The sequence below is a fragment of the Denticeps clupeoides genome, chromosome 1 (assembly GCF_900700375.1).
Source record: "Denticeps clupeoides chromosome 1, fDenClu1.1, whole genome shotgun sequence".
Lineage (NCBI taxonomy): Eukaryota > Metazoa > Chordata > Actinopteri > Clupeiformes > Denticipitidae > Denticeps > Denticeps clupeoides.
This window is the reverse complement of record NC_041707.1, coordinates 38404000-38428790: the sequence shown is the minus strand read 5'-3', so window position 1 is coordinate 38428790 and position 24791 is coordinate 38404000. Positions and strand designations below refer to the sequence as shown.

The 24791-nt window shown below is 41.9% G+C and overlaps 3 protein-coding genes and 1 long non-coding RNA gene across 6 annotated transcripts; 2 read left to right on the top strand and 2 right to left on the bottom strand.

Moving 5' to 3' along the window:
- Nucleotides 1-1404: 1404 nt before the first annotated feature.
- LOC114799107 (E3 ubiquitin-protein ligase TRIM39-like) lies at nucleotides 1405-6553 on the top strand. Of its 2 annotated transcripts, none has more exons than XM_028995347.1 (8): nucleotides 1405-1435; nucleotides 2241-2297; nucleotides 2619-3181; nucleotides 3347-3442; nucleotides 3829-4062; nucleotides 4144-4315; nucleotides 4390-4416; nucleotides 4505-6553. In XM_028995347.1, exons 3-8 carry the CDS (start codon nucleotides 2621-2623, stop codon nucleotides 5050-5052), a joined length of 1638 nt encoding a protein of 545 aa, XP_028851180.1. In that variant the 5' UTR covers nucleotides 1405-1435; nucleotides 2241-2297; nucleotides 2619-2620; the 3' UTR covers nucleotides 5053-6553. The 2 variants fall into 2 exon arrangements, with proteins under 2 accessions (XP_028851180.1, XP_028851171.1); XM_028995338.1 differs by lacking the exon at nucleotides 1405-1435 and adding an exon at nucleotides 1692-1742.
- Nucleotides 6554-13611: 7058 nt separating this feature from the next.
- On the bottom strand, nucleotides 13612-17277 carry LOC114799329 (uncharacterized). 2 transcript variants are annotated; one of them, XR_003751214.1, is made up of 5 exons: nucleotides 17096-17277; nucleotides 16253-16756; nucleotides 15350-15540; nucleotides 15105-15264; nucleotides 13612-13943 (listed from the first exon to the last, which is right to left on the bottom strand). It is a non-coding gene; the product is annotated as an uncharacterized LOC114799329 (long non-coding RNA). The 2 variants fall into 2 exon arrangements; XR_003751213.1 differs by lacking the exon at nucleotides 15105-15264.
- Nucleotides 17278-20562: 3285 nt separating this feature from the next.
- Nucleotides 20563-21993, top strand: LOC114799282 (E3 ubiquitin-protein ligase dbl4-like). Its single transcript, XM_028995798.1, has 4 exons — nucleotides 20563-20668; nucleotides 20830-20930; nucleotides 21014-21184; nucleotides 21291-21993. Exons 1-4 carry the CDS (start codon nucleotides 20611-20613, stop codon nucleotides 21741-21743), a joined length of 783 nt encoding a protein of 260 aa, XP_028851631.1. The 5' UTR covers nucleotides 20563-20610; the 3' UTR covers nucleotides 21744-21993.
- Nucleotides 21994-22555: 562 nt separating this feature from the next.
- LOC114799324 (polyubiquitin-like) lies at nucleotides 22556-23218 on the bottom strand. Its single transcript, XM_028995870.1, has 2 exons — nucleotides 23022-23218; nucleotides 22556-22954 (listed from the first exon to the last, which is right to left on the bottom strand). The coding sequence occupies exons 1-2, from the start codon at nucleotides 23164-23166 to the stop codon at nucleotides 22827-22829; spliced, it is 273 nt and encodes a 90-aa protein (XP_028851703.1). The 5' UTR covers nucleotides 23167-23218; the 3' UTR covers nucleotides 22556-22826.
- Nucleotides 23219-24791: the final 1573 nt, after the last annotated feature.

Genomic DNA, 24791 nt, shown 5'->3' with positions numbered 1-24791 from the left:
GAAGTCAGTTAAGGAAGCAGCTCTGTAATCAGAAGGTTGCCGGTTCGAATCCCGATCCGCCAAGGTGCTGCTCCCCGGGCCCTTGTCATGGCTGCCCACTGCTCACTAAGAGTGATGGGTTAAAAGCAGAGGACACATTTTGTCGTATGCACCGTGTTCTGCAGTGTATCACAATGACAGTCACTTCACTTTAATTAAAAATTACAGCCAGATTTTTACATCCGTACAAAGCTGGAGAAATCCTGGAGAATACCTGCTGTTGTCACTGGTGAAAGTGTCACACCCCGCTCCTTTGTCATTGAAACACCCGAATGGGGGAAAATTGCAACGGAACCACCGTCATCTGCAACACAGAAGGACAACAGAAGGACACAGAAGGACAACAGAAGGACACACACTCCCTTTTGGCCGCGGTGAACTTCATCAAGACTGAATCTGCAGTCTCTTCTGACGTCGCTTTGCCAACCCATGGTGTTCAAACCAGTAGTTATACACCATGGACTGTCACCTGGTCTGGCAGGCCAATTACATTTTTACATTACATTTACAGCATTTATTAGACGCCCTTATCCAGAGCGACTTACAATCAGTAGTTACAGGGACAGTCCCCCCCCCGGAGACACTCAGGGTTAAGTGTCTTGCTCAGGGACACAATGGCAGTAAGTGGGATTCATAGGCGAGTGTGTTACCCACTAGGCTACTACCACCAATTAAACCTGTGGACAGATTAAACTTGTGAACACAGGAGGACTAACAGACTTAATGCTCTGATTTGTTACAGAGGTTAACTTGAGAGGTTAATTCAGTTAATGTCTGTGTTGCTCTGCAGTATTGCATGACAGATCCTTTAAATGTTCAGTTCCATTTTGTTGTGTCAGAAAAGAGAAGAGAAAATCTGAAAAGGGGAAATGTCATGTAAGGTGTACATGTGAATTGTGCCTTCAAATGTGTTTGCGTTTAGGTCGCGGGAGTCTGGGAAGACAGCAAAGAGCCAAAAGCTACTGCTCTTTTCTGTAAACGTGTGAGATAAAATATATATAAATTAATCATTATTCTGACTCCAAACTTGCGTGGACATTGGATTCATTACATTGGGAGAGACCAACACCCAGTTCTTCTAGCACATGTCTACATATCACCCTTTTTTTAAATCAAAAGTTAACAACTTCTCCTGGTGACCGTGCTCGCTTTGGTCATTTAGCCTAAACAACAGTGGATGTTATTATTCTGTTCAATAAAGAAATCTATGGCCACATTCGGCCAAAAGTCTAAGCTGTACGCGAATGTGTACAATAATGAAGGGGGCTCTCTCAACATCTGCAGCAAGATCCTGCTCATGTTCTACCTGTCAGTTGTCACCACCATCCTTTTCTATGCAGTGGTATGCAGGGGAGACAACATCAAGAAGAGGGATGCCAACAGGCTGGAGAAGCTGGTGAGGCCCTCTCCATTTCTGAAGGCACTGCCAGCAGAAGTAGAAGGTCTGGTCCTTCAAGGCGGTGCATCCCAGGACGCTGGCCACACACACACACACACACACACATACACATACACACACACACATGCCATCCACTCACACACACATACCTATGAACAGTTTTAGAGTCACCAATCCACCTTGTGTGCAAGCCTTTGGACAGTGGGAAAACCCGTAGCCGTGCCAACAGGGAAGTACATGCAGACTCCGCCCACTCAAGGTCCGAGTTTTATTGTTGTGCCGTACAAGTATAGTGCAGGTTAGGGTAAGTTTAACGTGCTTTTAAACAAATTATTTCATATTTGGTTCATTTTTATGACTGCTTATTATAATTAATGTCTACATGTGTGAATGTATCAGACTGAGGTTCAGACCTTGTATTGTATCCAGCGGCCCTGCGCGGACACGCGCATTTCAAGACATTTACCACCACAAGCGGGAACATACTCTGACATTTTTATCATAGTGGGACCTTCAGAAGCTGACTTATTCGGGGTGCTTTTTAAAGGCAACCTACCTGCCACGAAGAAGTGAAAATGAAGTGATACACTGCAGCACCGTCCCCGCACGCTGCTCCGGGTTTTCCCCCTTTGAAGGATTACTCCAAATATTTCTACTTTAGGACATTCCCATGTAGCACTGAAGTGTTTGTACCTGGTTAATGACTCGGTGTTTAGGGAGGAGCTCTGGAAGCAAAAGTGAAACAGAACAGATGGTGGTTTTGGATAATCACGCATTAATTTTCCTTCTCTGTCTATCACAGAACAGCATTTGTTCAGAAGTTGGGCTTCTTCAATCATCCTGACTTCTGAAAATTAAGGTAAAGGCAGCAATGTCTATGCTTGAAAAATGGGTGTGGCTGGCTGTTGTTTAAATTATTCAGCGCTTCTTTGTAAGTAAAGTTTATATTCATAGAATATTTTACATTGTAAAGTGTTTTGCAACAGCGAATCTGGCAAAATCTGACTACGCATAAAGTATTGTTTTAGTTTTATTTTTACCTTTTTAGATGGACAGCTTTAATGACATAAAATTAACGGATAGATTTTTTTTAATCGAATGTGATGTCACAAAGAAGTCCCACAGGTTTTACATTAAACACCTAAAACTGAAAGCAATACTTTTAATTCTTTGCCTGCAGACATGACTTCCTCCAGCAGTGTCCTGTCTGAGGAGCAGCTCCAGTGCTCCATCTGTCTTGACGTGTTCACTGATCCAGTTTCTACTCCATGTGGACACAACTTCTGCATGGGCTGTATAAAGGAGTACTGGGACAACTGTAGTAAAACACAGTGTCCTGTGTGTAAAAAGCTGTTCACTAAAAGACCAGAACTTTATGTCAACACTTTTATATCTGAACTCACGCATCCATTCAGGAATAAAAATCCCAGTATCTCAAAAAAACGTCCTGCTCCTCTTTCTGTCCCATGCGACACATGCACGGATCAGGCCTTCAAATCCTGTCTGGACTGTGGAGTTTCCTTCTGTAAAACTCACCTGGAACCTCACATGGGAACAAAGTTGAAGAAACACAAACTGATGGACCCTGTGGAGAACCTGGAGGACTATATATGTGAGAAACACAAGAGACCCCTGCAGTTCTTCTGTAGAGATGACCAGACGTGTGTGTGTCAGTTCTGTATTGAAGGAGACCACAGAGGTCACAACACTGTTCCTTTAGAGGAGGAGTGTGGAGAGAAGATGGTGAGAACATTTTAAAATTGTGAGACAATATGTAAATTTGTTTGGTGGTGGAACTCTAATAACATCCAGGATGGGTCTGAAGGCCAATAGCAGATTCACAAAACATTGTCAGCAGTCTTTAAAAATTTCAATTCAAGATACAGTGCAGTTTCTCTCTATCCACAGTCCCATCTGATGATGTCACAGATGGAGGTGCAGCAGATGATCCGGGACAGAAGGACAAAGATTCAGGAGATTAAAGATGTCACAGAGAGTAAAAAGGTCAGGAGCTACTGTCAAAATGTTTCTAGTCAATGTCAAGCAGCCACAGAGGGGCACATGTGTTTAAAAATCGCTGTACTGGGTTTCAAAGATAATTACACACCAACCAGAAGAGCGGGGCAGTTTTTTCCTCCTCTCCAAGTTACAGCCCAGGTAACATGCACATCTGGACGCCACAAACACCTAGAAGAAAGACCCAGATGTCCCAGGTCTTTCTTATATGGGGCACATATTGGCATGTTACTGGGGCGATAACTAGCCAGCAGTCCTTTATTGTTTTTTCTACTACATCACTATATCAAGAGTTAAAATGTGGAGACATATAAACACAGTGTAGTATCATGTAACCTGGTTCTTGATGAAAAAATCTCTAATTTCTGATGTAGAAAAGGACAGAGGAGGAGATATCAACCAGTGTGGAGGTCTTCACTGATCTGCTCCGCTCCATTAAGAGAAGCCAAGCTGAGCTGCTGGAGGTGATGGAGGAGGAGCAGAGATCTGCAGAGAGGCAGGCTGAAGGGCTGATTAAAGATCTGCAGCAGGAGATCACAGAGCTCCAGAGGAGGAACAGTGAGCTGGAGAAGATCTCACACACTGAGGATCACCTCCACCTCCTCCCGGTCAGAATCTCTCTCTCTGCTACATCACAGGACAACACTCCCCATGCTGAGGGGTTTCTCCTCTCTCCTGCTCTACTGTAGATTTACCCAACACTGTGCAGCCCTCCACACACCAAGAACTGGGCTGATGTCAGAACTGGTCCTGAGCTGTGGACAGTGAAGGTGTGTGAGGCGAGGATGAAGACTCTGAGGAGAGCCGTGTCAGAGCTGAGTCAACTATTCAACAAGGAAATGGAGAAACTTGGTGAAGCACGTGAGTGATCACATTTTTTCTTTGGCTTTCACTTTTTAATCCTGATATTTATTTAAATTATTTTGTTTTCCCAGAACTAAAAATGGTGAAATTGCACAGAGGTATTTCATCCTTTTTCATTTATTTTCAATAAAATATAAGCTTTTGCAACAATAATAACTTCATCTAAGTTCTCTTCTTCCTCTACAGTGGACGTGACTCTGGATCCTGATTCAGCTCAAACCAGCCTCATCCTGTCTGATGATGGGAAACAAGTGACACATGGAGACAAACGACAGAATCTCCCTGATAATCCAGAAAGGTTTAATCCATGTGTCTGTGTCCTGGGAAAGGAGGGTTTCTCCTCAGGGAGATTTTACTATGAGGTGGAGGTCAGGGGGAAGACTGACTGGACTTTAGGAGTGGCCAGAGAGTCGATTGACAGGAAGGGGATGATTATAATGAGCCCAATAAATGGATACTGGACTGTGAGGCTGAGGAATGGACATGAGTATTCAGTTTGTGCTGGTGCTACTGTCCTCCTCTCTCTGAGTAAGAAGCCCCAGAAAGTGGGGGTGTTTGTGGATTATGAGGAGGGTCTGGTCTCGTTTTACGATGTGGAGAACAGCCGTCATATTTACTCTCTTTGTGGTCAGTCCTTCTTTGAGAGACTCTACCCACTGTTCAGCCCTTGTCTGAATGAAAGAGGTATAAACTCAGCACCACTCATCATCTCTCCTGTTACCCACACTGACTGAGTTCCACACCTTTTAATGATTTCTGTGTATCCATATCCCCTCACCCTAAAATCTAGCTTCTGATTTCAGTCAGAAAAGACAATTAATGTATGAGCACAAATATCTTGTAAGTAGATTTGTGATGAATATTGCTCAAATGTACAAAATACATATGTTATAAATATTCTGTGTATGGTTCAATTTAGGATGATTTGTGGTTAAAGGTTACTTGCAGAAAAGAGAAAAAATGGAAATAGACAATTGCATATGGCAGGGGACAGTAGGCAAACCACTAACCGAGAAAATTAGGCAACAATGATTGAGCCAGAAAAAGCCAAACACTGAATATTGAAATTCATATACTGAAAGATTGAAATATTTGTACATTTTTTCAAATTAAATGAAGAGGTTCTGGAGCCAGCATTCAACCTGGTGAACATCCTAGTGGATCGAATCCCATAATAAAACCCTGAAAATGATGGGAATAAATTTCACAGGTCATGTACAGGTGTACATGAGTGTGTAAGGAACAGTGGAACCCACCAAGAAGAAGACTTCTATCTTTTTCTTGTCGGAAATAATCTCATATCGATGTAAAATTGACCTCAGATGAGTCTGTGAATAACAGGCTGGAGGAAGATCTTATTTCGAATCTTTGTCTTGTCTAGACAACCAAGCAGCAAATGATGGTAATCAGAAATCTTGTTGAACTGGTTAACCTTAAAGAGACCCTAAGAAATAATGAATTATCTAATGGCAAAAGCAATTGTCATCCTTTACAGAAGACTCAATCCTAGGAGTGCAGGAAGTATCAAGAATTGATTGTCTCCTCAGTTACGTGGAACTGATAGACAAGCTTAAGCATTAAAAGAGAAAAGACAGTGAAGTCCATATGATTTGAGTCTTTTTCATGATTAATGTATATTGACCTGATCATAGACGCAAGTATAAAAACAATATTGAAAAAAAGCTTAAACAAAAGCAAGAGCCCGGCAAACATAAGATATCTGCTAGATGTGCAGATCTGTATGTCTACATGACTTGCAAATCAGGCTGATATATCTGTGACGTACGTGAGGCAATATTTTACATAAAAAGTGCTCAAAAATGAAATCACTTTGTTGAAATTAACACTACAGGTAACCACACAATGCTTTTCCTTGAAGAAATGTAACCATATCAACCATATCAATGTATCGTACTGCAGTCAAGTCAAGGCAGCATACAAAAAAAAAAAAAATCAATTTTCAATCAAGAGGTTTCCAGCCCGTGTATGTTGTAGGTTTAGAAAACAAATTTGATTTAAAGTTAATGAAATAATTAAATGTGTTAGTTTTGGACAGATTTATTAAACTGAACTGAAATGTATTAAATTAAACTGAACTTATATTTACCCACTGTCACGATAAAGACTCGGACCAACATAGCCCTCACTGGCCTTTCACTTTTAATATTAAAGTTGTGTCTTGGTGGCTCTTTACCTGTTCCTGTAAAGAGTTGAACCAACTTCTTGTACTTTGTTTGGGAGTAAGTAAATGGGAACCAGTCCTCCTCTAAGAAACCCCAGAAGGTGGGGGTGTTTGTGGATTATGAGGAGGGTCTGGTTTCCTTTTACAATGTGGAGAACAGCTCTCATATTTACTCCCTCCCTCCTTCGTGGACTGCTTTGCCTGGCCCACCAGGGGTCGTGCCTAAGAGTGGGGTACTGTCATGATCCAGTCTGAAAGGGGTTAGTTTCACTGTTGTCATGTGTAATGTTCCCTAATCGTTTCTGTTCGCCGTCAGGTCTTTGATGTGTTACATGTTCACCAACGTCTCAGATGTCTTCCCTGTCCTGTTCTGCACTAATTAAACCCCGGTTTCGTGATGTCATGCAATTGCGTCCTTCTTCCTCGTCATCCTGTCACCTCTTCGTCCTCCTCTCTGTTCACCTGCCTCGTCATGCCTAAAGGTAGTGACACGTGTTTGTTTGGTAAAAGAAAATGATTGAGTCATTTTAGGGCAAAATTTAAACTAAAAAAATAGAGAAAAATAAGAAAAACAGAAAAGAGACATAAACATAAAGAACATGAAAGAAAAAAAAATTAAACATGTGAATTAAATATTTTTCATTCTGCTGTGGCCCAAAAATAAACCAGGTGTCTGCTCAAAAATAGCTTAGAAGATACGCCAACTATGACCAGACTTGTAATTAGTAGGTAAGTAGCCTAGTGGGTAAAACCCTTGCCTGTGAAAAAAAAATCCACTTACTACCGACAGATAGATAAAAATGAAAAACAACAATGTTGAGGGCAAACCAGAAATTCTACCCTGGCCAGGGTTCGAACCTGGTATTTCCACCATAAAGGTGAATGTGTTACCGATACACTACCAGGGTTTTGCATTTGGTTTGCCAATTCATACTGGTTCACAGAACAACCAGTAGCTTGACTAAATTTAACTGCCAAATTAAAGTTATTACATGTCACAGATTTGAAATAATCAAAAAATAATTACTAGATAGTAGAAAAATGTCTGAAATAATGTTTTGAGTGTGGGAAACCGGAGTACCCGGAGAAAAACCCACGAGAACACGGGCAGCACGCAAACTCCACATAGAAAGAACCCGGGCCAGGACTAGAACCCAGTTTCTTTCTATAAGGCAGCAGCTCCAAGCACTGTACTACCGTGTCACTAGAACATAAACACACAGACATCATATCAATTACATTAAGTCCTGTCTATACTAATTACATATTACAATATATTAAGTACTATTATTACCTTACCTAATACATTTAACTTACTAACTATTATTACCTAACTTACTACATATTACTAAATAACTATTACAAACCTAACTTACCTCTCACTTATGTACCCAATACTTGGGACAAATTTAAGGCTAGTGCCAGTGGTCAGCTAGTACGCTGCAGATCCTGGATGCCTCTTCTCGCTGTCACTGAGCCTCTCTCTTCATGTCTTCTCGCTCGGATATGATGCTGGACAATGTGAGGTGAGAACGCAGTTTCCTCCCAAATGGAAAGCACAAAAAACTGAATGGAATCAGCTTTTCCATCTGAGTGCTGAAGAAACAGACCAGGGGGTAACTTAATAACTATTATAACCTAACTTACTACATATAACTAATTAACTATAACTACCTCACTTGCTACATTCTACTTAATAACTATTACAACCTATCTTACTAAATATAACTTAATAACTATTACTACTTAACTAACTAAATACTACCTATTATTATCTAACTTACTACATATAACTTAATAACTATTACGACCTAACTTAATACATTTTACTAAAGAACTATTACAAACCTAACTTACTACATATTACCTAACTTACCTCTCACTTACTTCCCCATTAATTAGGCAAAACGTAAGGGTAGTGCCAGCGCTCAGTCAGTGCGCTGCAGTCTATCCCATTACGAGTGATACTGGCCGCCGAGTGTAAAATCTAAAACAGTAACATGTAAGACAAGATAACTTAATGACACTCAGGCTTAATTAGAAAAAAATACTTAAAAATGATCATTATCATTAATTTGTTCAAGAAAACACCACAAAAAACGTGAAGTTTTACCCTCAGTCGGTTTCGTCCAGGTCCGAGCGCCCAGTAGATACACAGCAGCAGGACGCTGAACTGGGTCTGGACCAATTGTCGTCCTCTTGTTGCTGTTTATTCCTGTGTGTCCTGGTCCTCCTTACTGCAGAACTGGGTGGAATCAGCTTTTCCATCTGAGTGCTGAAGAGAGGGGGGTAACTTAATAACTATTATAACCTTACTACATATAACTAACTATTACTTCCTAACTTACTACATACTATTATTATCTAACTTACTACATATAGCTTTATAACTATTATGACCTAACTTAATTCATAATTCCTAACTTACCTCTCACTTACTTCCCCATTAATTAGGCCAAACGTAAGGGTAGTGCCAGCGGTCAGCCAGTACGCTGCAGTCTATCCCATTACGAGTGATCCTTGCCGCCTCTTCTCGCTGCCGCTGAGCTTCTCTCTTCATGTCTTCTCGCTCTGATATCGTGCTGTACGACATGAGACGAGAAGGCGGTTTCCTCCCAGATGAAAAGCACACAGCACTGGATGGATTCGGCTTTTCCATCTGTGTGCTGAAGAGCCGGACCAGCTTGTCCCGGGGCAGCTGGGTCCAGGGGGTGGTCGGGCCTGGCTGCGTCCCGGTGGCCTTCATGCCTGCCTCTGGTGAACTGGTCACAGCGGTGACAGGGAGAGGCAGCATGGTGGATGTTCCAGGCTGGGGTCTTCTGTATGGACAGCTTGTCTCATTCCTCCTGGACAAGGCACCTGGACTGGTCCTCCTGGCTGCAGTGTAGGGAAGAGGCGGCTTGGCTGCGGTGCCTGTCAGCTGTGACGTCCCGGCCTTGGGGTGTCGCTGGGGCTTCCTGGCTGCAGGGTGTTGCTCAAACTTCTTTGACCTTTTTGCTGGTTGGGGCACTGGGTCAATCAGAATTGCCAAACCTTCAACAGAGACAATTACAAGATTTACCACAAGTGTAAAATCTACAACAGTAACATGTAAGACTTAACAAGATAACTGGAAATTATGCGCTTATTAAAATTGTCGTTTACTTTAAAACTGAGCTGATTCTGAAATCCTTACATTAATTATAATGCATGTTGGGATGTAAAACACTGATTCTTGAAACTTTAGCAAAAACATGTCCCACTAAGAAAAGTGCCCATTTTGTTAGAAATTAAAAACATTTTCAAGAATAAAAATAATCAGGGTGTCTTTTGCACATTTGTAAGGCTTCTTTTCTAGGCTTACTCATAATTTTTATTAATATGCTGGCCACTGCCAATCAAATCAAAACACCACAAAAAACATTTTTACCCTCAGTCTGTTTCGTCCAGGTCCGAGCGCCCAGTAGATACGCAGCAGCAGGACGCTGAACTGGGTCTGGGCCGACCACTGTCCTCTTGCTGCTGTTGGTCCCTGGATGTCCTGGTCCTCCTCGCTGCTCCCTCGTGATCCTGGCCGCCTCTTCTCGCTGCCGCTGATCTTCTCTCTTCATTTCTTCTCGCTCTGATATCATGCTGGACAACATGAGGCGAGAAGGTGGTTTCCTCCCAGATGGAAAGCACACAGGTGGATTCGGCTTTTCCATCTGAGCACTGAAGAGACGGACTAGCTTGTCCCGGGGCAGCTGGGTCCAGGTGGTGGTTAGGTCTGGCTGCGTCCCGGTGGCCTTCATGCCTGCCTCTTGTGAACTGGTCACAGCGGTGACAGGCAGAGGCAGCACGGTGGATGTTCCAGGCTGGGGTCTTCTGTGAGGACAGCTCATCTGGTTCCTCCCGGACAAGGTGTCTGGTCTGGTTCTCTTGGCTGCAGTGTAGGGGAGAGGCGGCTTGGCTACGGTACCCCTCAGGGGCAGCTTAGTCAACGTGTTGACCTGTGATGGACCGGCCTTGGGGTATCGCTGGGGCTTCCTGGCTGCAGGGTATTGCTGCACCTTCTTCGCCCTTTTTGATGGTAGGGGCATTGGCTCAATCAGAATAGCCAAACCTTCAACAGAGACAATAACAAGATTTACCACGAGTGTAAAATCTACAACAGTAACATGTAAGACTTAGTTAACAAGATAACTGGGAATTATTTGCTTGTTTACTTTAAAATTGTGCTGATTCTGAAATCTTCACAATCACCTCACTTTCACAAAACTCAACTGTAAATTAAGGGATCGGTGGTTTTTATCAAAAATCAAGAAAACACCCCCAAAAAAAAAAAAAGTTTTACCCTCAGTCGGTTTAGTCCAGGCCCGAGCGCCCAGTAGGTACGCAGCCGCACACCGCTGAACTGGGTCTGGGCCGCCCGTCGTCTTCCTGCTGCAGTCGAATCCTGGATGTCCTGGTCCTCCTCGCTGCTCTGTCATGGTCTCCATCCTGATGAAAATCTGTATCTGCTATCTGATAACTATCCTCAACCAGCTTCTATCTCTGTTTAAATTTAAACACAAACACGATGACGTCACTGACCGGAGCACGTTGCTTTTTTTTCTTTAGTCACCACGTGATTTGTAGTGAGAGTACTTCTAGAAATCCTGAATTCACCTTCCTGAGCAGTAAAAGTACATGGGCAAACACAGCAAACGACAGCCACACAGCCAGACTACGAAATGATTTATTACATGTACTACTCACTCACTACACCAAGTAGCTTCTCCCCGTTTTTCTAAATTGTGAAGGCGAAGCTGCCAAATATGCAAATGAACCGCGAATTCGCAGAAATACATAAATAAACGAGGATATCTGCGTGAATAGTCGTCTGAAAGTCTGTTGCTGCGAGTATAAACATATTCGCTGTGGAAAGCGCAGCTAAACCGATATCGGCTGGATAAACGGAGACTATTTTAATTAGTAAAACATGGCGCCGGTCCCGCGCTGAAGAGTTAGAGGTCACAAACCAGCCGGTTCACGCAAAAATAACAATCTACTCGCTACTCACCAAAAACGATGTCGCTCCTCTCGGTCGCTTTACAGCTCTGAGGAGCAACAAACTCCGTTTCCATGACAACGACGTCCTCGTCCGACGCGACGTGCGGCGCCGCGCGATTCTAACATTAAACACGGAGGCGTTTATAAAACGCGACGGCGATTTTAAATAAAGCAAATAATGATTTCATGTTAATAATTTGATGAAGCTGCATTAAAGGAGTAATAAGCAGTAATATATGCAGATAAATACTAAAAGCAGTAATAAATAAACTTGTTGAAAAGTCCAGTTTTCCTACTGTTAGAACAACTCGGTCGCCCAGTAATTGCTAGACAGGGTAGAAGCTATTTCGATTCGTGCATGCAGTGTTTCCTTCATAATGCCATTTATTTTGATCAGGAAAATGTGAGGCCACCTCAATCACTTCCGCCTGTACAGGTGAGCTCACCGATGGAACTATTTTACCTGCTCATGCCCCTGTAAGTGTTTAACCCTTTTTATTCCCCCTCTTCACTTATTCCTGCATTGTGCTGCGCTCTGAAAGCCGCTGTTTTCTCCGGTTTGCGCGTCTGAAGTGACAGCGTTAACCACGCCCACTTGTCGCGCTGAACCCCGCGACAAGAAGCGGGGTGTTTCACTGTATTTCGTGACATTACACCGTAATGTGTGACTCTAGTGGCGCTGAGTCATGATTCGCTTTTTACGTGACGCTCTTCTCTCCACCTTTTCATGGCGTGGGTGGTATTAGCCAAGTGGGAAACACGCTCGCCTATAAACCAGAAGCGCCAGGTTCAAATCCCACTTAGTGTCTCCTGGGGGACTGTCCCTGTAACTACTGGTTGTAAGTTCCTCTGGATCAGGGGATAAATGCTGTAAATGTGAAATGCCGCCAGCGTTTTTATAGGACGGAAGTCGTGCTTTTAAAGTATACCGGCGACGATAATGCATCGTTTATACTATTGTTTTGTGCTCATAATGTACTCATATTTCGGGAAATACATGACATTTTAATTTCTCTGATTTTTTCTGAGACTTCAGTCCTTCATTTGTAGCTTAAAAAAAATGTCACCCCTCCTGCAGCAGGAGCGGAACACTCCAGTTCATTCTGTACATGATTATTATTTCTAGTTATGACTGGTCATCTGAACACCTTTTGGTCCCCCAGTTTCTGTTTCGTTCTTATTTTCTAAGGGATCACAATTTATGACGGCTGCTGTCACAAAATTTGAGCCCTTTCCCTGCAGGAGGGTCACCTGAACGTATAATGTGAGCTGAGCGCAGTGACTCCTTGCTGGTTTATGAATATTAACCTGTGATGTTCCAGTCATAATTGCACATATCTAAATGATGGGCTATTTTTCATGTTATGAAATAAGACAAAAACATTGCTTTGTGTTTATTTAATGCTTGAGTAATATTAAATATGAATGCCTCTGGAAAAATAAATAAAACTGAACAGAAAAATCTTATGTCTCTTGTTCTATTTGTAGCTGTGGCACATATCACTATCGGTAGGGGGTGCACACAGGAACCCCCACAACTAGTCTCCTTAACCCCATCTCCAGGGTGGCTCCTTGCTGCAGCGTGCACATCACCACGGTAACCAGATGCTTGCACATCACCACGGTGACCAGATGCTTGCTACTCCTTCCAACCTGTTGCCGGTGCGTGGCGCTGCCTGCTACTGAACTCTTTCATATACCTGCCCTGCTGCATGAGCATCAACATGGCAACCAGAAGTTCACCTCTGCCCCTGCCCTGTTTCCATGAAGCTCTGCCTGCTCGTATATTCACCCCACAATCTGCTTCCAGCTCCAGCCCCATGTCAGCGAATACGCCCCCTGGATCGGCCTTGACAGTATGAACGAACCACAGTAGGCTTTTTTTTGTTTTTTCCAAACCACTGAGAATTTTCAACTCAAAGATCATGAGATTAAGTTCAAATTTTATGTACAGTCAGTAAATATGATTTTTTTTTAAATCATGAAATAAGTAAAAAATTAACAAACAACATATGTACAATTCAATTTGTTACAAGACTGTACTTGTAGTGCATAATATGTTCAAAAACAGTTATTCTCTGCTGTGGAATAAAAAGTGTACGTTGCATTTTTGCATATAACTTTGGGTATTCCTGTGAACCCAGGAACCCTGCACCTTTCCCTTTTTTATTGTTGCATTATTGGCCAGTGTGAAGTATAGGTCATGTGGACATCTTGGTTTGGAATGGGAGCCGTGGGCCCTTGTTTCTTCCTCTTCTCCTGTAATTGTTGAGAAATCCCACCACTGGTTCATACTTTCTTCCTGGCACTTTGAATTTCACAATGTGGTGGAGGGATGTATAGCCATGCAGGATGTAGTAGAGGGCCATCTGTGTGACGTGTTCCCTGGTGTCCGAGACGAACTTCTACTGTCATCTTCATTATCACTGGTATCTGTTTCAGAAACATAAAGTTTGAGTCAGTAAAATTATAACAAAGGCACCAGAAGAAAAACAGCTTGATATTACACATCAAATTTGATATTAAAAATTGTATTTTTTTGGTGAACACTTCTACACAAACACATCAGTTGTGTAAAAGACATACAGTAAATCTGTCAAAAGGAATGAATGTGCTTTTTAATGCATAAAAGTCTTTAACTTTGCTTAATTTCACTTCAGATTGTAAATCAGGAAGCTGAATTTTACTAGCCCATGATGGTGTATGGTCATTTACACTCTTGACAGTGTGGAAGTGGTGTTTTCCAAAAATGCCTTTCTTTTAACTGTAATTCAACATGTGCTCAAGCAGGTAGGATTTTTTAGCAGGTTCAACTAAACACTCATTAGATGTAGTGATTGGTTGTTTTTTCAGTTCAAAGAAATTCTGAGGACACTGAAGTGCTGAATTCTGAAGCGCTAATGACATACAAACTACAGAACCCATAATGCAGTGCACACTTTGCTGAAAAACAAAGTGCCCGGCATACTGAGTTCGTGTTTTTAGCGCTTTGTATCGCTGGGCCATAATAATGAATATTTAAAGTGAGCTCACGGGATGAGGGCCACGAATTTGACACCCCTGCCTTAAAGAATCCTAATATATTAAAATAAAACAACTAATAAACACCAATTTGGTCAAATTAAATAGAAATTAATAATAGATAGAGTCGTGAAGAGCCTTACATGGCCAGGAGCTGCTGTACATGTGAAGAACTGGCCAACTCTGCAGCTACCTGATTAGTGTCCAGAGACTGGAGCAGGCCTACTAAGACCCGACTCAGTACTGCAAAGTCCCTGAAGTGTTTGGAGTCACCAGAGCGCACCGGAGGTAAATTAAGAATTGTGATTAATTCTCTCAATACTAAGTGGTGAGGCTGCCCATATCTTTGCTAAAGGGCTGTCAGAGCATGTTTGTATGGAAGCGGGCTATGCCCAGATTCATGATGAAGTTATGCAGAGCCATTTTCAACATAGCAAACTCTAAAGGATCATCATGAACGAAATTAGGAAAGGAAGGGGCTTCTGTACGTAGCCAGTATGTTCTTGGGGTGTCTGGGAACTTGGCACGAATCAAAGGAAGATCTACATGCTGGGAACATAAAATATCAGGTACCTGATTACAGGCCTGAGTGGGAGCCTCCATTACTGTGCTTCTAGTTAGAGCTCCACCTGGTGGTCATGGATGGGATTGGATGACACGCTGTAACGTGGACATTACGCCAGAAATATGAGGCTGCAGTAGCTGTTGCTGCTGTACTGGGTTACGCTGGGGGCTGTACAGAGTGTAGCAGAGTTGCATCTGAAACAGGCAGAATAACAATGGCTATCCGGACATGAAAAGGTGAAGCGAGGTGTTACCTGGGAGGAGGAAGAGCAGGCAGATAGGTCCATGGCACTCATGGCTGCTGACAAGAGACTGACTCTCATTCTATTGCGGTCTCATGCCGAGTAAAGAAAGCTGCTCACTGATTGGTGGAGGAGAATTGTTGAGCAGAGTCACATCATCAGATTGGGAACTCAGTACCAGCTCACGAGGTGGTTCTCTTGGACTTGATTGAGAGAAGGTGCTTGATTAATACAGTGTGCTTGACAAGGCAACTGAGGAACATGCTAATTCAGACTGGCATGTAATTCTTGCACAATAGATTTACATTACGGTGTTCAAGTAAGGAGCTTACAGATCCTGAAGTGATTGTCATTGTGAAACACTGCAGCACAGCACATGATGACTCAACGAAATGTGTCTCTGCTTTTAACCATCATCCTTGGTGAGCAGTGGGCAGCCATGACAGGTGCCTGGGGAGCAGTGTGTGGGGATGGTACTTTGCTCAGTGGCACCTTAGCAACCTTCTGATTACAGAGCCGCTTCCTTCACCGCTAGGCCTATCAGAATACATGGATCTGTGTTCATAGCATTCCACTCTGTCCTCTAAGAAGTAAAACAAGAAGTTATTTTAATTGAGTCATCACCTACAGGGTGGGGGGTAATGCAGAGGACACATTTCATTGTTTGCATGTTTGCTGTGCATGCTGTGTATCACAATGACAAAAAACCAAATGCTTTTCACTTCACTGATTATTATAAAACATTTTTAATAATCTTAGTACTGCACTGAATGAAGAAGCAATTCAATTGGCCTTCATCACACTACAGATGTGGGTTTGACTACATCATTATTTGAAACTTTGACAATAACTATTTATTATCCTCCCAGTAATTTTTGTATACTTTCTGTGCCTCTTTTATTGGAACACTTTTACCTGTATGTTGAGTCCTCCGTGGTGGACCCTGGCCCACTCCAGGCCCACAGGAGGACATGCTATTGGAAGGGGGGGGGTGGAATTAAAGCTCATTTTATTCACATGAATACTACATTAAACCCCGCTGAAGATGAAGGTTAACTCCATCTGCATCTATGCAGCAAAACATCTAATTGTCATTTTTCTTTTCCACAGTTAAAAGCCGGCAGTGTAATCTGACACTGAAATAAACTCCCCACAGTCTCACGTCTCTGTCTCAGTACTCGTTCATCTCAGTAATGTGATAATTACAAGGGTGTTCAAATATAACTAGTTTAACAGATTAAAACCTAAAATGGGAAATGTGTGTGTGTGTTTGTGTGTGTTCTGGCACACCAAGTTATTGTTCAGTTCATAAATCCTGGCAGATTAAAATAAACTCATCAGGCAGCGAGGATGGAAGCATCTCCCAATTTCCTTGTTAAAGATCCAATGCCTTTCCAAAGCCTGGTGATTTGCGCAACACTGCAAGAAAAGGGACCCCCTGTATAAATTTACATTCAGAATGGTTCTACACGCAGATAATAAACAGTTACTACAACTAACAACGTTCTATAGTTCACGTAATACCAACAGAACTAACGTATTGATTTACTAGTTAACTTCCCCAACATTCCAAATTAAAAGCTGCATTACCATAGAGCAGTGGTCTCAAACTCCACTTTAGAATTTATTTTAAACGATGTAATTCACATAAAACCTTTATTGTGTAACAGCATTCACTGCCTTCAACATGCAACAACTCCCCCAAATTCTACCTATAAAGAATAAAGAAATATGAATGAAGGGGACAACATCACTCACTCAGAGGTGACTACTCGCAGCTTGGTGTAGATGGAACTCGCCTCCTTCCCTTCTGGCTCTTTGTTTCTCTCCGGTCTGGTTTCGCCAGGCGACGCACTGCCTGTAGTGTCATTTTTTTAACTTGCTGAGTTAAAACTGTATAGAACGACACGAACGCCGCCGCCGCCATCATCATCCTCACATCGCCACCTCAGTCAGAGCCAGAATTTGCCGGGTTTTCCCGACTCTGCCGTAAAGCGCCAAAAAGACGTGCCCCGTTCGGAGTGATAAACCGATTCTGTTCGTAAACTTTGTAATAGCAGCGACGGTCGAACTCCCACATTTTGATCCTTTTTTTCAGATAGCCTAATAAAAACATTTCATTAGGCGACCTTTAAAATGAGCCCTTAAGGTACATGTGTCCAACTCGCGGCCCGCCGGACCTATTATTATTATTATTATTATTATGGCTCGGCATTAGGAAGCGTTGATTATGCACAAACTACAGATCCCAGAATGCCTTGCGCACGTTGCTGAGCGCCTCAGCAAACTGAGCGCTCTGAAGTTTGGCTCATTATTCGAATCATCCGTTCCATTTTACATGCTGCAATACATGTATTTCGCCTGTAGGGGGTTTAGTTCAGCTCGACAAATAGTCAAGGAAATAAAGGTCTATATCAGGGGTATTCAACTAAAATTTAAAGATGATAAATTAGAAAGGATTCCTAGAAACAACGGTCCAGAAGAATATAACTGTATCCTATTCATTTAATCAACATTAGATGTAACTAATATCTGATTGTCAAATCAAATTCAGTACAATTCAAAAACATTGACAATATTTATTGTCACATTACACAGAACTGAACATACATGTATGACTGCTGATATGCATGTTTTATAGTTTACTAATAAGAGAAGGGCTGCATTTCAAAATAAAAGAAAATAACAAAAATTTAAAAATCGTGCATTTTTAAATAAAGTTCTGAACTTTCCCCTTTTCTGTCACATTTTGACTAGCAGTCTACACCACTTTTACTGAAAATAAACAAACACATTTTAACAGTTGAACAGTTTTAGACGCTCACTTTCTTCCCCTGTTATATTCAACTCCTCTGCTTTTTTTGTTCAGTGAGAGAATTTAACAATATTTTGTTTTAATTATGTTCATTGTGCAGAAAGCTGTCTTGCAGTGGTGTGTGGAGCCAATCGTAGTCAATATGTAAAAGGCTACTTTGCTCAGACCAGGGAACATTGTCACAATAACCATTTGAAGCCAGAAAGTGGAAGGGTCCATTCTTACAAACTGCTCTTTCAGGGCCACATCTCCTTGGAGATCGACCAATTCCATCCGGAGAGGTCCAGCATTTGCCCATTCAAAGTGCTGTGTGACTTCCTTTGAGAACCCTCTGACAGCAGTGATGAGAAATGGATTCTGAAGGAACATGGTGAGTTGCTGTCCAAAGCTGAAGCTGTAAAAAACGGCTGCTGAAGTTCACAATCAGCTTATGAATAATGTCAACGAAAGAAACAACATCTCGTCGTCCCTGAACCTCTTCCTGCACTGCTGGGAAGTGCGTGCAGTCTCTCTGCAAGTCTTCCATGAAGACGTTTCCTCTGAAAGGAGCAGACAGATGTCATCAGGTCACAAATTGAATTGTCCTTTCCCTGTAGCCTCAAATTCAGATCATTCAAATGTGAAGTGATATCAACCAAAAACTCTTTTGCCTTCTGAATTCTTAGTTCTACCAAAAAAAGATGCTGCTTCCCTCCTAATGGACCAAAGCGTGCTAACACCCTGCCTTTGCTGAGTCGTCTCACATTATCATCAGCATCGACTTCTCTGAGGAATTCTCGATGCGATGCTGGTAGGAAGAAGATGCCCTAAGAAAATAGTTCATTTGCATCATTATTCATCACCTCAGCATGCTCGTCTGACAGGGAGACACCGAGGGCAGATTGATGGATGATGCAATGGTAAGATGTGAGTTCAGGATTGTTTTCTTTCAGTCTTTCAGGGCTTCATCTGCGGTTATTAAAATCACTTTTTTTTAACTCTAGTCCTCTCTTTGTTAACATCTCCTTAATGGCCAGGTAGATGTCTTCTGGTCTGAAGTGAGGTGAGCCCTAAAAGATCTTCACAGATTTCTGTGGTCTGTGTGGAAATACCCGACAGACTAACAGCTGAGCATCATCACACAAGTCAGTGGACTAATCCACAGATAAACCCTCACATGGTAAGGGGTTGAACCAACTTCTTGTACTTTGGGAGTCAGTAATAGAAAACTGCAGACTTTATCTCAAAGGAAATCTCTTCAGCGGTAAACAGCTGACGCTCTTGTATATGTGAGATTTTGAATTTAAAATCAAGCTCCAGGATCCAGATCCAGAGTAGGATAAATTAATATGTCCATTGCAATGATTTGCAGAGGAACTATTATTATTTCAGATCCCAAGAGTAAAACCTGGGACCTGATCTTATAAGGGTCCAAGTTGGTCGGAGACTTTTTTCATAATGAGGGGTAAATCCGGGGAGACTCTTGCTCCTCATCTGGGTTAAAATTAAAATGTGGGTCATATCTAGTGCCCATCTGTTACTTGTGGAGGTGCAGAGTCAATGTGATTTAAAAATTATTTGGGACAGTTTTACATTGAGACAATATAAACTCTCAGAAGCATTATATCTATATCTGATGGATTTGCCAAGCAGAAGGAAAACAAGTTAATAAAACAAGTTAATAATAAGAAAAGTTATTCATCAGAAGTAATAAGTTAACTCAGCTCATTACAGGAACAGAGAGTGAGTGAAAGAGTGAAAAGCCAGCACGGTCCATGTTGGTCCGAGTCTTTTTCATGACGGCGGGGTAAATCAGGGGCGACTCATGCTCCCCATCTGGGTTCTTGGGTTCATATTAAGATGGGGCTGTCTGGTACCTGTGGAGTCACCGTCATTTAACACTAATTAGTGTCAGTTTTAGTTTTTACACTAAAAGTGTTAAATTTGATCTGAGTTATATGTTCTCTGTGCAGTGTTAATTTACCTCTGGAATTTTAACAGTGTAAGAACAATGTTAAATTTGTTTTTATGTATTTAATTTTTATAGGTGGATGTATTTATTCTAAAGTATTTATTTTAAACATCGAATTGGATCATTTGCAGATAAAATCCATTTGTGCATTTTGAGATTTAATAGAACTATAATACTCATTTGGACTTTACATGTCACTATATTTTACATTTACATTTTACAGCATTTACCGGACACCCTTATCCAGAGCGACTTACAATCAGTAGTTACAGGGACAGTCCCCCCCCTGGAGACACTCAGGGTTAAGTGTCTTGCTCAGGGACATAATGGTAGTAAGTGGGGTTTGAACCTGGGACTTGTGTCTCACCCACTAGGCTACATCTTATGGGGGAAGAGAACATTCAACCAGCTCCATAAAAGGAGAAATGAAAGTGAGAGCCAGAACAGGTTTAAAGAGAATTCCCCGCAGTGTCGTGCTCTCATTTCAGCGAAGGACCTGCTTGGAAAATGCAGCAGCGGGGTTCAAACGCGCCTCTGAAATTTGTCAAACGGCGGGACGACATCAGTAAGTCGAAATATTCACGGATTTATTAATTAGCCAAAACATAATCACACTAGCAGTCAATGGGTTTAAGGTAAAAGTTAACCCTTTAAACTCCTACAATCCATCCTTGGCAGAATGGGACTGTGCACACACAGGCCGGCTAATAAAAGTTTCCTTCACAGCGCTGATGGACGATCCAGACTCCTTGAAGGTGGAGATGTCATGTGGCCATGCTGTCGCGCCCGAGACCCTGACGCAGTGGTGTGACAGCGTGCTAGACAAGGTGCTCCAAATCAGTTCTGATTTAACGTACTTAGTCATCGTCTATGACCGGGAAACTATTTCTTTCATTTTTTTAAATCCCAGGGTGAGTACAAGTTCACCTGTCCTGCATTGAGAGATGGCACGAAGATGTGTGGGGTGACCTGGCCATATGAAGAGGTTCGAAGGGTTCTCCTTTTATTGGGTGAAGGCTGGAACGACTTTGAAGAGAGGATTGTAAGAAAGGCTGCTTCAGAGTACACTGAATATAAACCGGTAAGTAATTTTTTTTTATATTCTGAAAAGAAAATCTGATCCACTGTGCGCTGTTGTTTGCCGACGTACAACCAGATCACGAATCGTCCTCACATTTGTCCTCCAGTGTCCAGGTTGTCAGTCTTTTATTGTCAGAAAGGACACGTCCAATCTGTGCGTCCACTGCACCATCTGCTCAGCCGCGAAAGGCCAGCCCTTCTACTTCTGCTGGCAGTGCCTTCGGGAATGGGAAGGACCCGCCAGTATTCGCAGTGACCGCTGTGGCAGTGGCGGCTGTGTGAACCCCGACGTCCAGAAGCTACAAGGCTGCAAAGATGTGACGCTCGTGGAAGTTGAAGAAACCGTCTGCCCCTCGATACGCGCCTGTCCGACGTGTGGCCAGCTGGTGGAGCACAGTGGGGACGAGTGTAAGAACATAGAGTGCCAGCGCTGCAAGGTCGAATTCTGCTTTATCTGCCTGAAAGTAACAAGGGTTTGTTCAAAAAGCAGCAGGCCATTCAGACCCTGTCCTGGTGGTGTTGTACCTCGCCAGACATCTATTCCGGTCTGGGAAAAATAGCAACTCACCAACGCTGCTGTTCTTTTAATGGTTGCGCTTTTGTAGGAAAATAAAAGTCTTGGGTTAAGTAACACTGCCGCTCTGTAAAAATTACAATGAATTATTGTTTGACGAAATTAATGTGATTGTGTAGAATATATGAATAAACTCGTTTTGAATGCGGTTAAGCTGACACTTGCTGAATGAAAGGTGAGAACCAGGCTGATAAGTGAGATTTTCAATAAAATTAAAATAAATAAGCCAAGTGAAACCTTTTCTTTCATGAATTCTTTTCTACTGCAGACAAGACAGGAATACAATTCTGATTCTACTGTTGGAAATCAGTGCAAAAAATAGGGTTAGTGTCATATATCGCATCTTTAAGTATGTTTTAAGGATCCATTTAAGAATATACAGTATATCTGTAAAGGTAAGGTTGTTTTTTGCTTTAAGGCTTTTGATTATGTGTAATTTAGCTGATAGTCCCTGTTAAACAGAATGAAATTGTGCAAAATATAGTTTTTGTGATGTTGTAAGTAATTACCGTCCAGTCACAGTCCTGCGTCCCTGCTCTGTCGTGTTCCTGCCGCCATGTGACGATAATGTTGGAATCTCTCTCTCTTTCTCTCTCTCTCTATATATATATATTTACATTTACAGCATTTATCCGACGCCCTTATCCAGAGCGACTTACAATCATTAGTTACAGGGACAGTCCCCCGGAGCAACTCAGGGTTAAGTGTCTTGCTCAGGGACACAATGGTAGTAAGTGGGATTCGAACCTGGGTCTTCTGGTTCATATACACACACACACACACACACACACACACATCTCAAGATCGTTATGTTATAATTTATTGTTTTTGTGCTCCACAGCTCTGGGCCACAGTTCTCATGATCACATTTTGAATTAATGATATATACATATATACAACACTCACATCTCCACATTTACCTCCCACCTTCACATACAATCATCATCTCCTATTCATCCCGTCAAGTTATCATTGCAAAATATCATTATCATTATCATTAGAGGTAAGAGAAGCAAACACAATACGTAAAATTAATACATTTAAATATTCCTTAGAATGGTTCCAAATGTCATCCTCCACGCATGCGCAGTAAAATGGCCAGCGTCGATTTGTCCTTTATTTGGTAGTCCGAGAACTTCTTGTCGTCTTCCAGCTGTTTGTTCATGAACAGCAGTCTCATCTCTGACGGATTATCACCTGTAATTACAGATTATTACCGCCGAGAATCAGATATTAATTACGACGTGCGTAATGCGTTCCTTACCCGCGCCACCGGGAAGCTTTCTCGAAAGTTTCTTCTTGAATTCCAACACGGTCGTGTCGTTGAACTCTTCCTCGGATTTCGCGACGTCGACCGTCTTGTGCTGTCCTTCGATCCCAATGACGGTCACCTGGTAGATTTTTTCCATCTTTCTCCAGGGATGAAGCCTCAGCAAAATGCGACCCAGGCTTTCGGTTCATTTCCTTCCATAAATACCGGCGTGACAAGCGGTCACGTGGACAGCGATAAAAGAATTATGATGAATAAGACTATAATAACGCTGATATTCGGGAAGAAACCATGATGGTGCGTAAATCTGGATCTTTTATTATTCAGAATGTGAGTTCAAAGAGACTAAACATTACATGCATAATATTACGAATTAATGTTTTAAAAAAGATAAATTCTAATAAGATGTCTTCATAATAAAAATGTAAATAAAAAAATAAATAAGAAATATTTTTAAATAAGATCAAATAGAAGATTTAAGTTTCAACCAAAATGAAAATGAAAAATATAGGTGCTTTTTTTCTTTCTTATTTCCTTCATCGAAGCCTCCAAGCATCTTGTCAACAACCATAAACGTTCTGTGGGAAGATATGAAATATGATCTTCATTGTAATGGAATTGTATTGGAATTAAAACAGTAATACACTGGCCATGTTAGGACATGTGTGGTGAGAGTTCACTAAATAGTCCTAGAATATAAAATAAACGAATTTATTAACGATAATCCGCATTCATGGTTATGTTGAGGGATCTGGAATGGCATGCTTTGCGCGCTACGAACACTAGAGGAATTAAACGTACGTGTTTTATGTAAATAGTTGTGTTCAGTGTTACACTGTTAGTGAAGGTGGGCGGTGCCAGATAATAATGATCTTCATTTCTGCTGAATATGATTTACCACTTTATATGACTTTATAGACCGACACTAAAAGTAAGTTCTGGGCTGGTATCGACGATACAGGTAGTTCATATAGTAATGGGTGTTAGTCTTCGGTACTGAGTGTCTGGGGGGCGGGGTTGGTGCTCTGCAAGGGCACCGCCCCTTTCCGTGACGTCTCCTAGTCCAAGTTGACGTGTGAGGAGCAGTATTTCTACTCCTCACACGTCAGAAGATATCGATACCCGTGTGCTAGGATCGATCCAACACTGATACCAACTTGGTATCGATAGAAATGATATTTAGTATCGATCCGCACATCCCTGGTTAATATTCTATATTATAGAATTATATATTATAGTTATTTCGACCTGAAGACTAAAAAGACTAAAAAAAGACAGACAGTCCAAGGTGCATAAGTTAATATTCACACATCATGTATACATTATGCTCATGTCCATTTGGGTTTTTAATAATGAATGATCCTTCCAACTCAAATGTTGATGAAAGGTTTTGTGTGTATTTATTTCTCTGTTGCTGTTATGATTAACCAGTTACTGTTACAGTTACCGTTTAAATGAGTGATAATCAGAATACAGTTACTTTGTTGAAATAAATGGTGGTAGTAGCCTAGTGGGTAACACACTCGCCTATGAACCAGAAGACCCAGGTTCAAACCCCACTTACTACCATTGTGTCCCTGAGCAAGACACTTAACCCTAAATTGCTCCAGGGGACTGTCCCTGTAACTACTGATTGTAAGTCGCTCTGGATAAGGGCGTCTGATAAATACTGTAAATGTATGTAAATGTAAATGGATTACACGGCGGTCTGATCCAGGACAACCTGGCCAGTTGTGCGCAAAAGCCATCTGCCCGTTCCAGAGC

Bases quoted from the DNA above. Each gene is read 5' to 3' on its own strand.
- LOC114799107 (XM_028995347.1), top strand. From the start codon at position 2,621: ATGACTTCCTCCAGCAGTGTCCTGTCTGAGGAGCAGCTCCAGTGCTCC. The intron at 3,182-3,346 runs GTGAGAACATTT...CTCTATCCACAG, and splicing joins AGGAGTGTGGAGAGAAGATG to TCCCATCTGATGATGTCACA. The intron at 4,063-4,143 runs GTCAGAATCTCT...GCTCTACTGTAG, and splicing joins ATCACCTCCACCTCCTCCCG to ATTTACCCAACACTGTGCAG.
- LOC114799282 (XM_028995798.1), top strand. From the start codon at position 20,611: ATGCAGCAGCGGGGTTCAAACGCGCCTCTGAAATTTGTCAAACGGCGG. The intron at 20,931-21,013 runs GTGCTCCAAATC...TTTAAATCCCAG, and splicing joins GTGACAGCGTGCTAGACAAG to GGTGAGTACAAGTTCACCTG. The intron at 21,185-21,290 runs GTAAGTAATTTT...TTTGTCCTCCAG, and splicing joins AGTACACTGAATATAAACCG to TGTCCAGGTTGTCAGTCTTT.
- LOC114799324 (XM_028995870.1), bottom strand. From the start codon at position 23,166: ATGGAAAAAATCTACCAGGTGACCGTCATTGGGATCGAAGGACAGCAC. The intron at 22,955-23,021 runs GTAAGGAACGCA...CTGTAATTACAG, and splicing joins AAAGCTTCCCGGTGGCGCGG to GTGATAATCCGTCAGAGATG.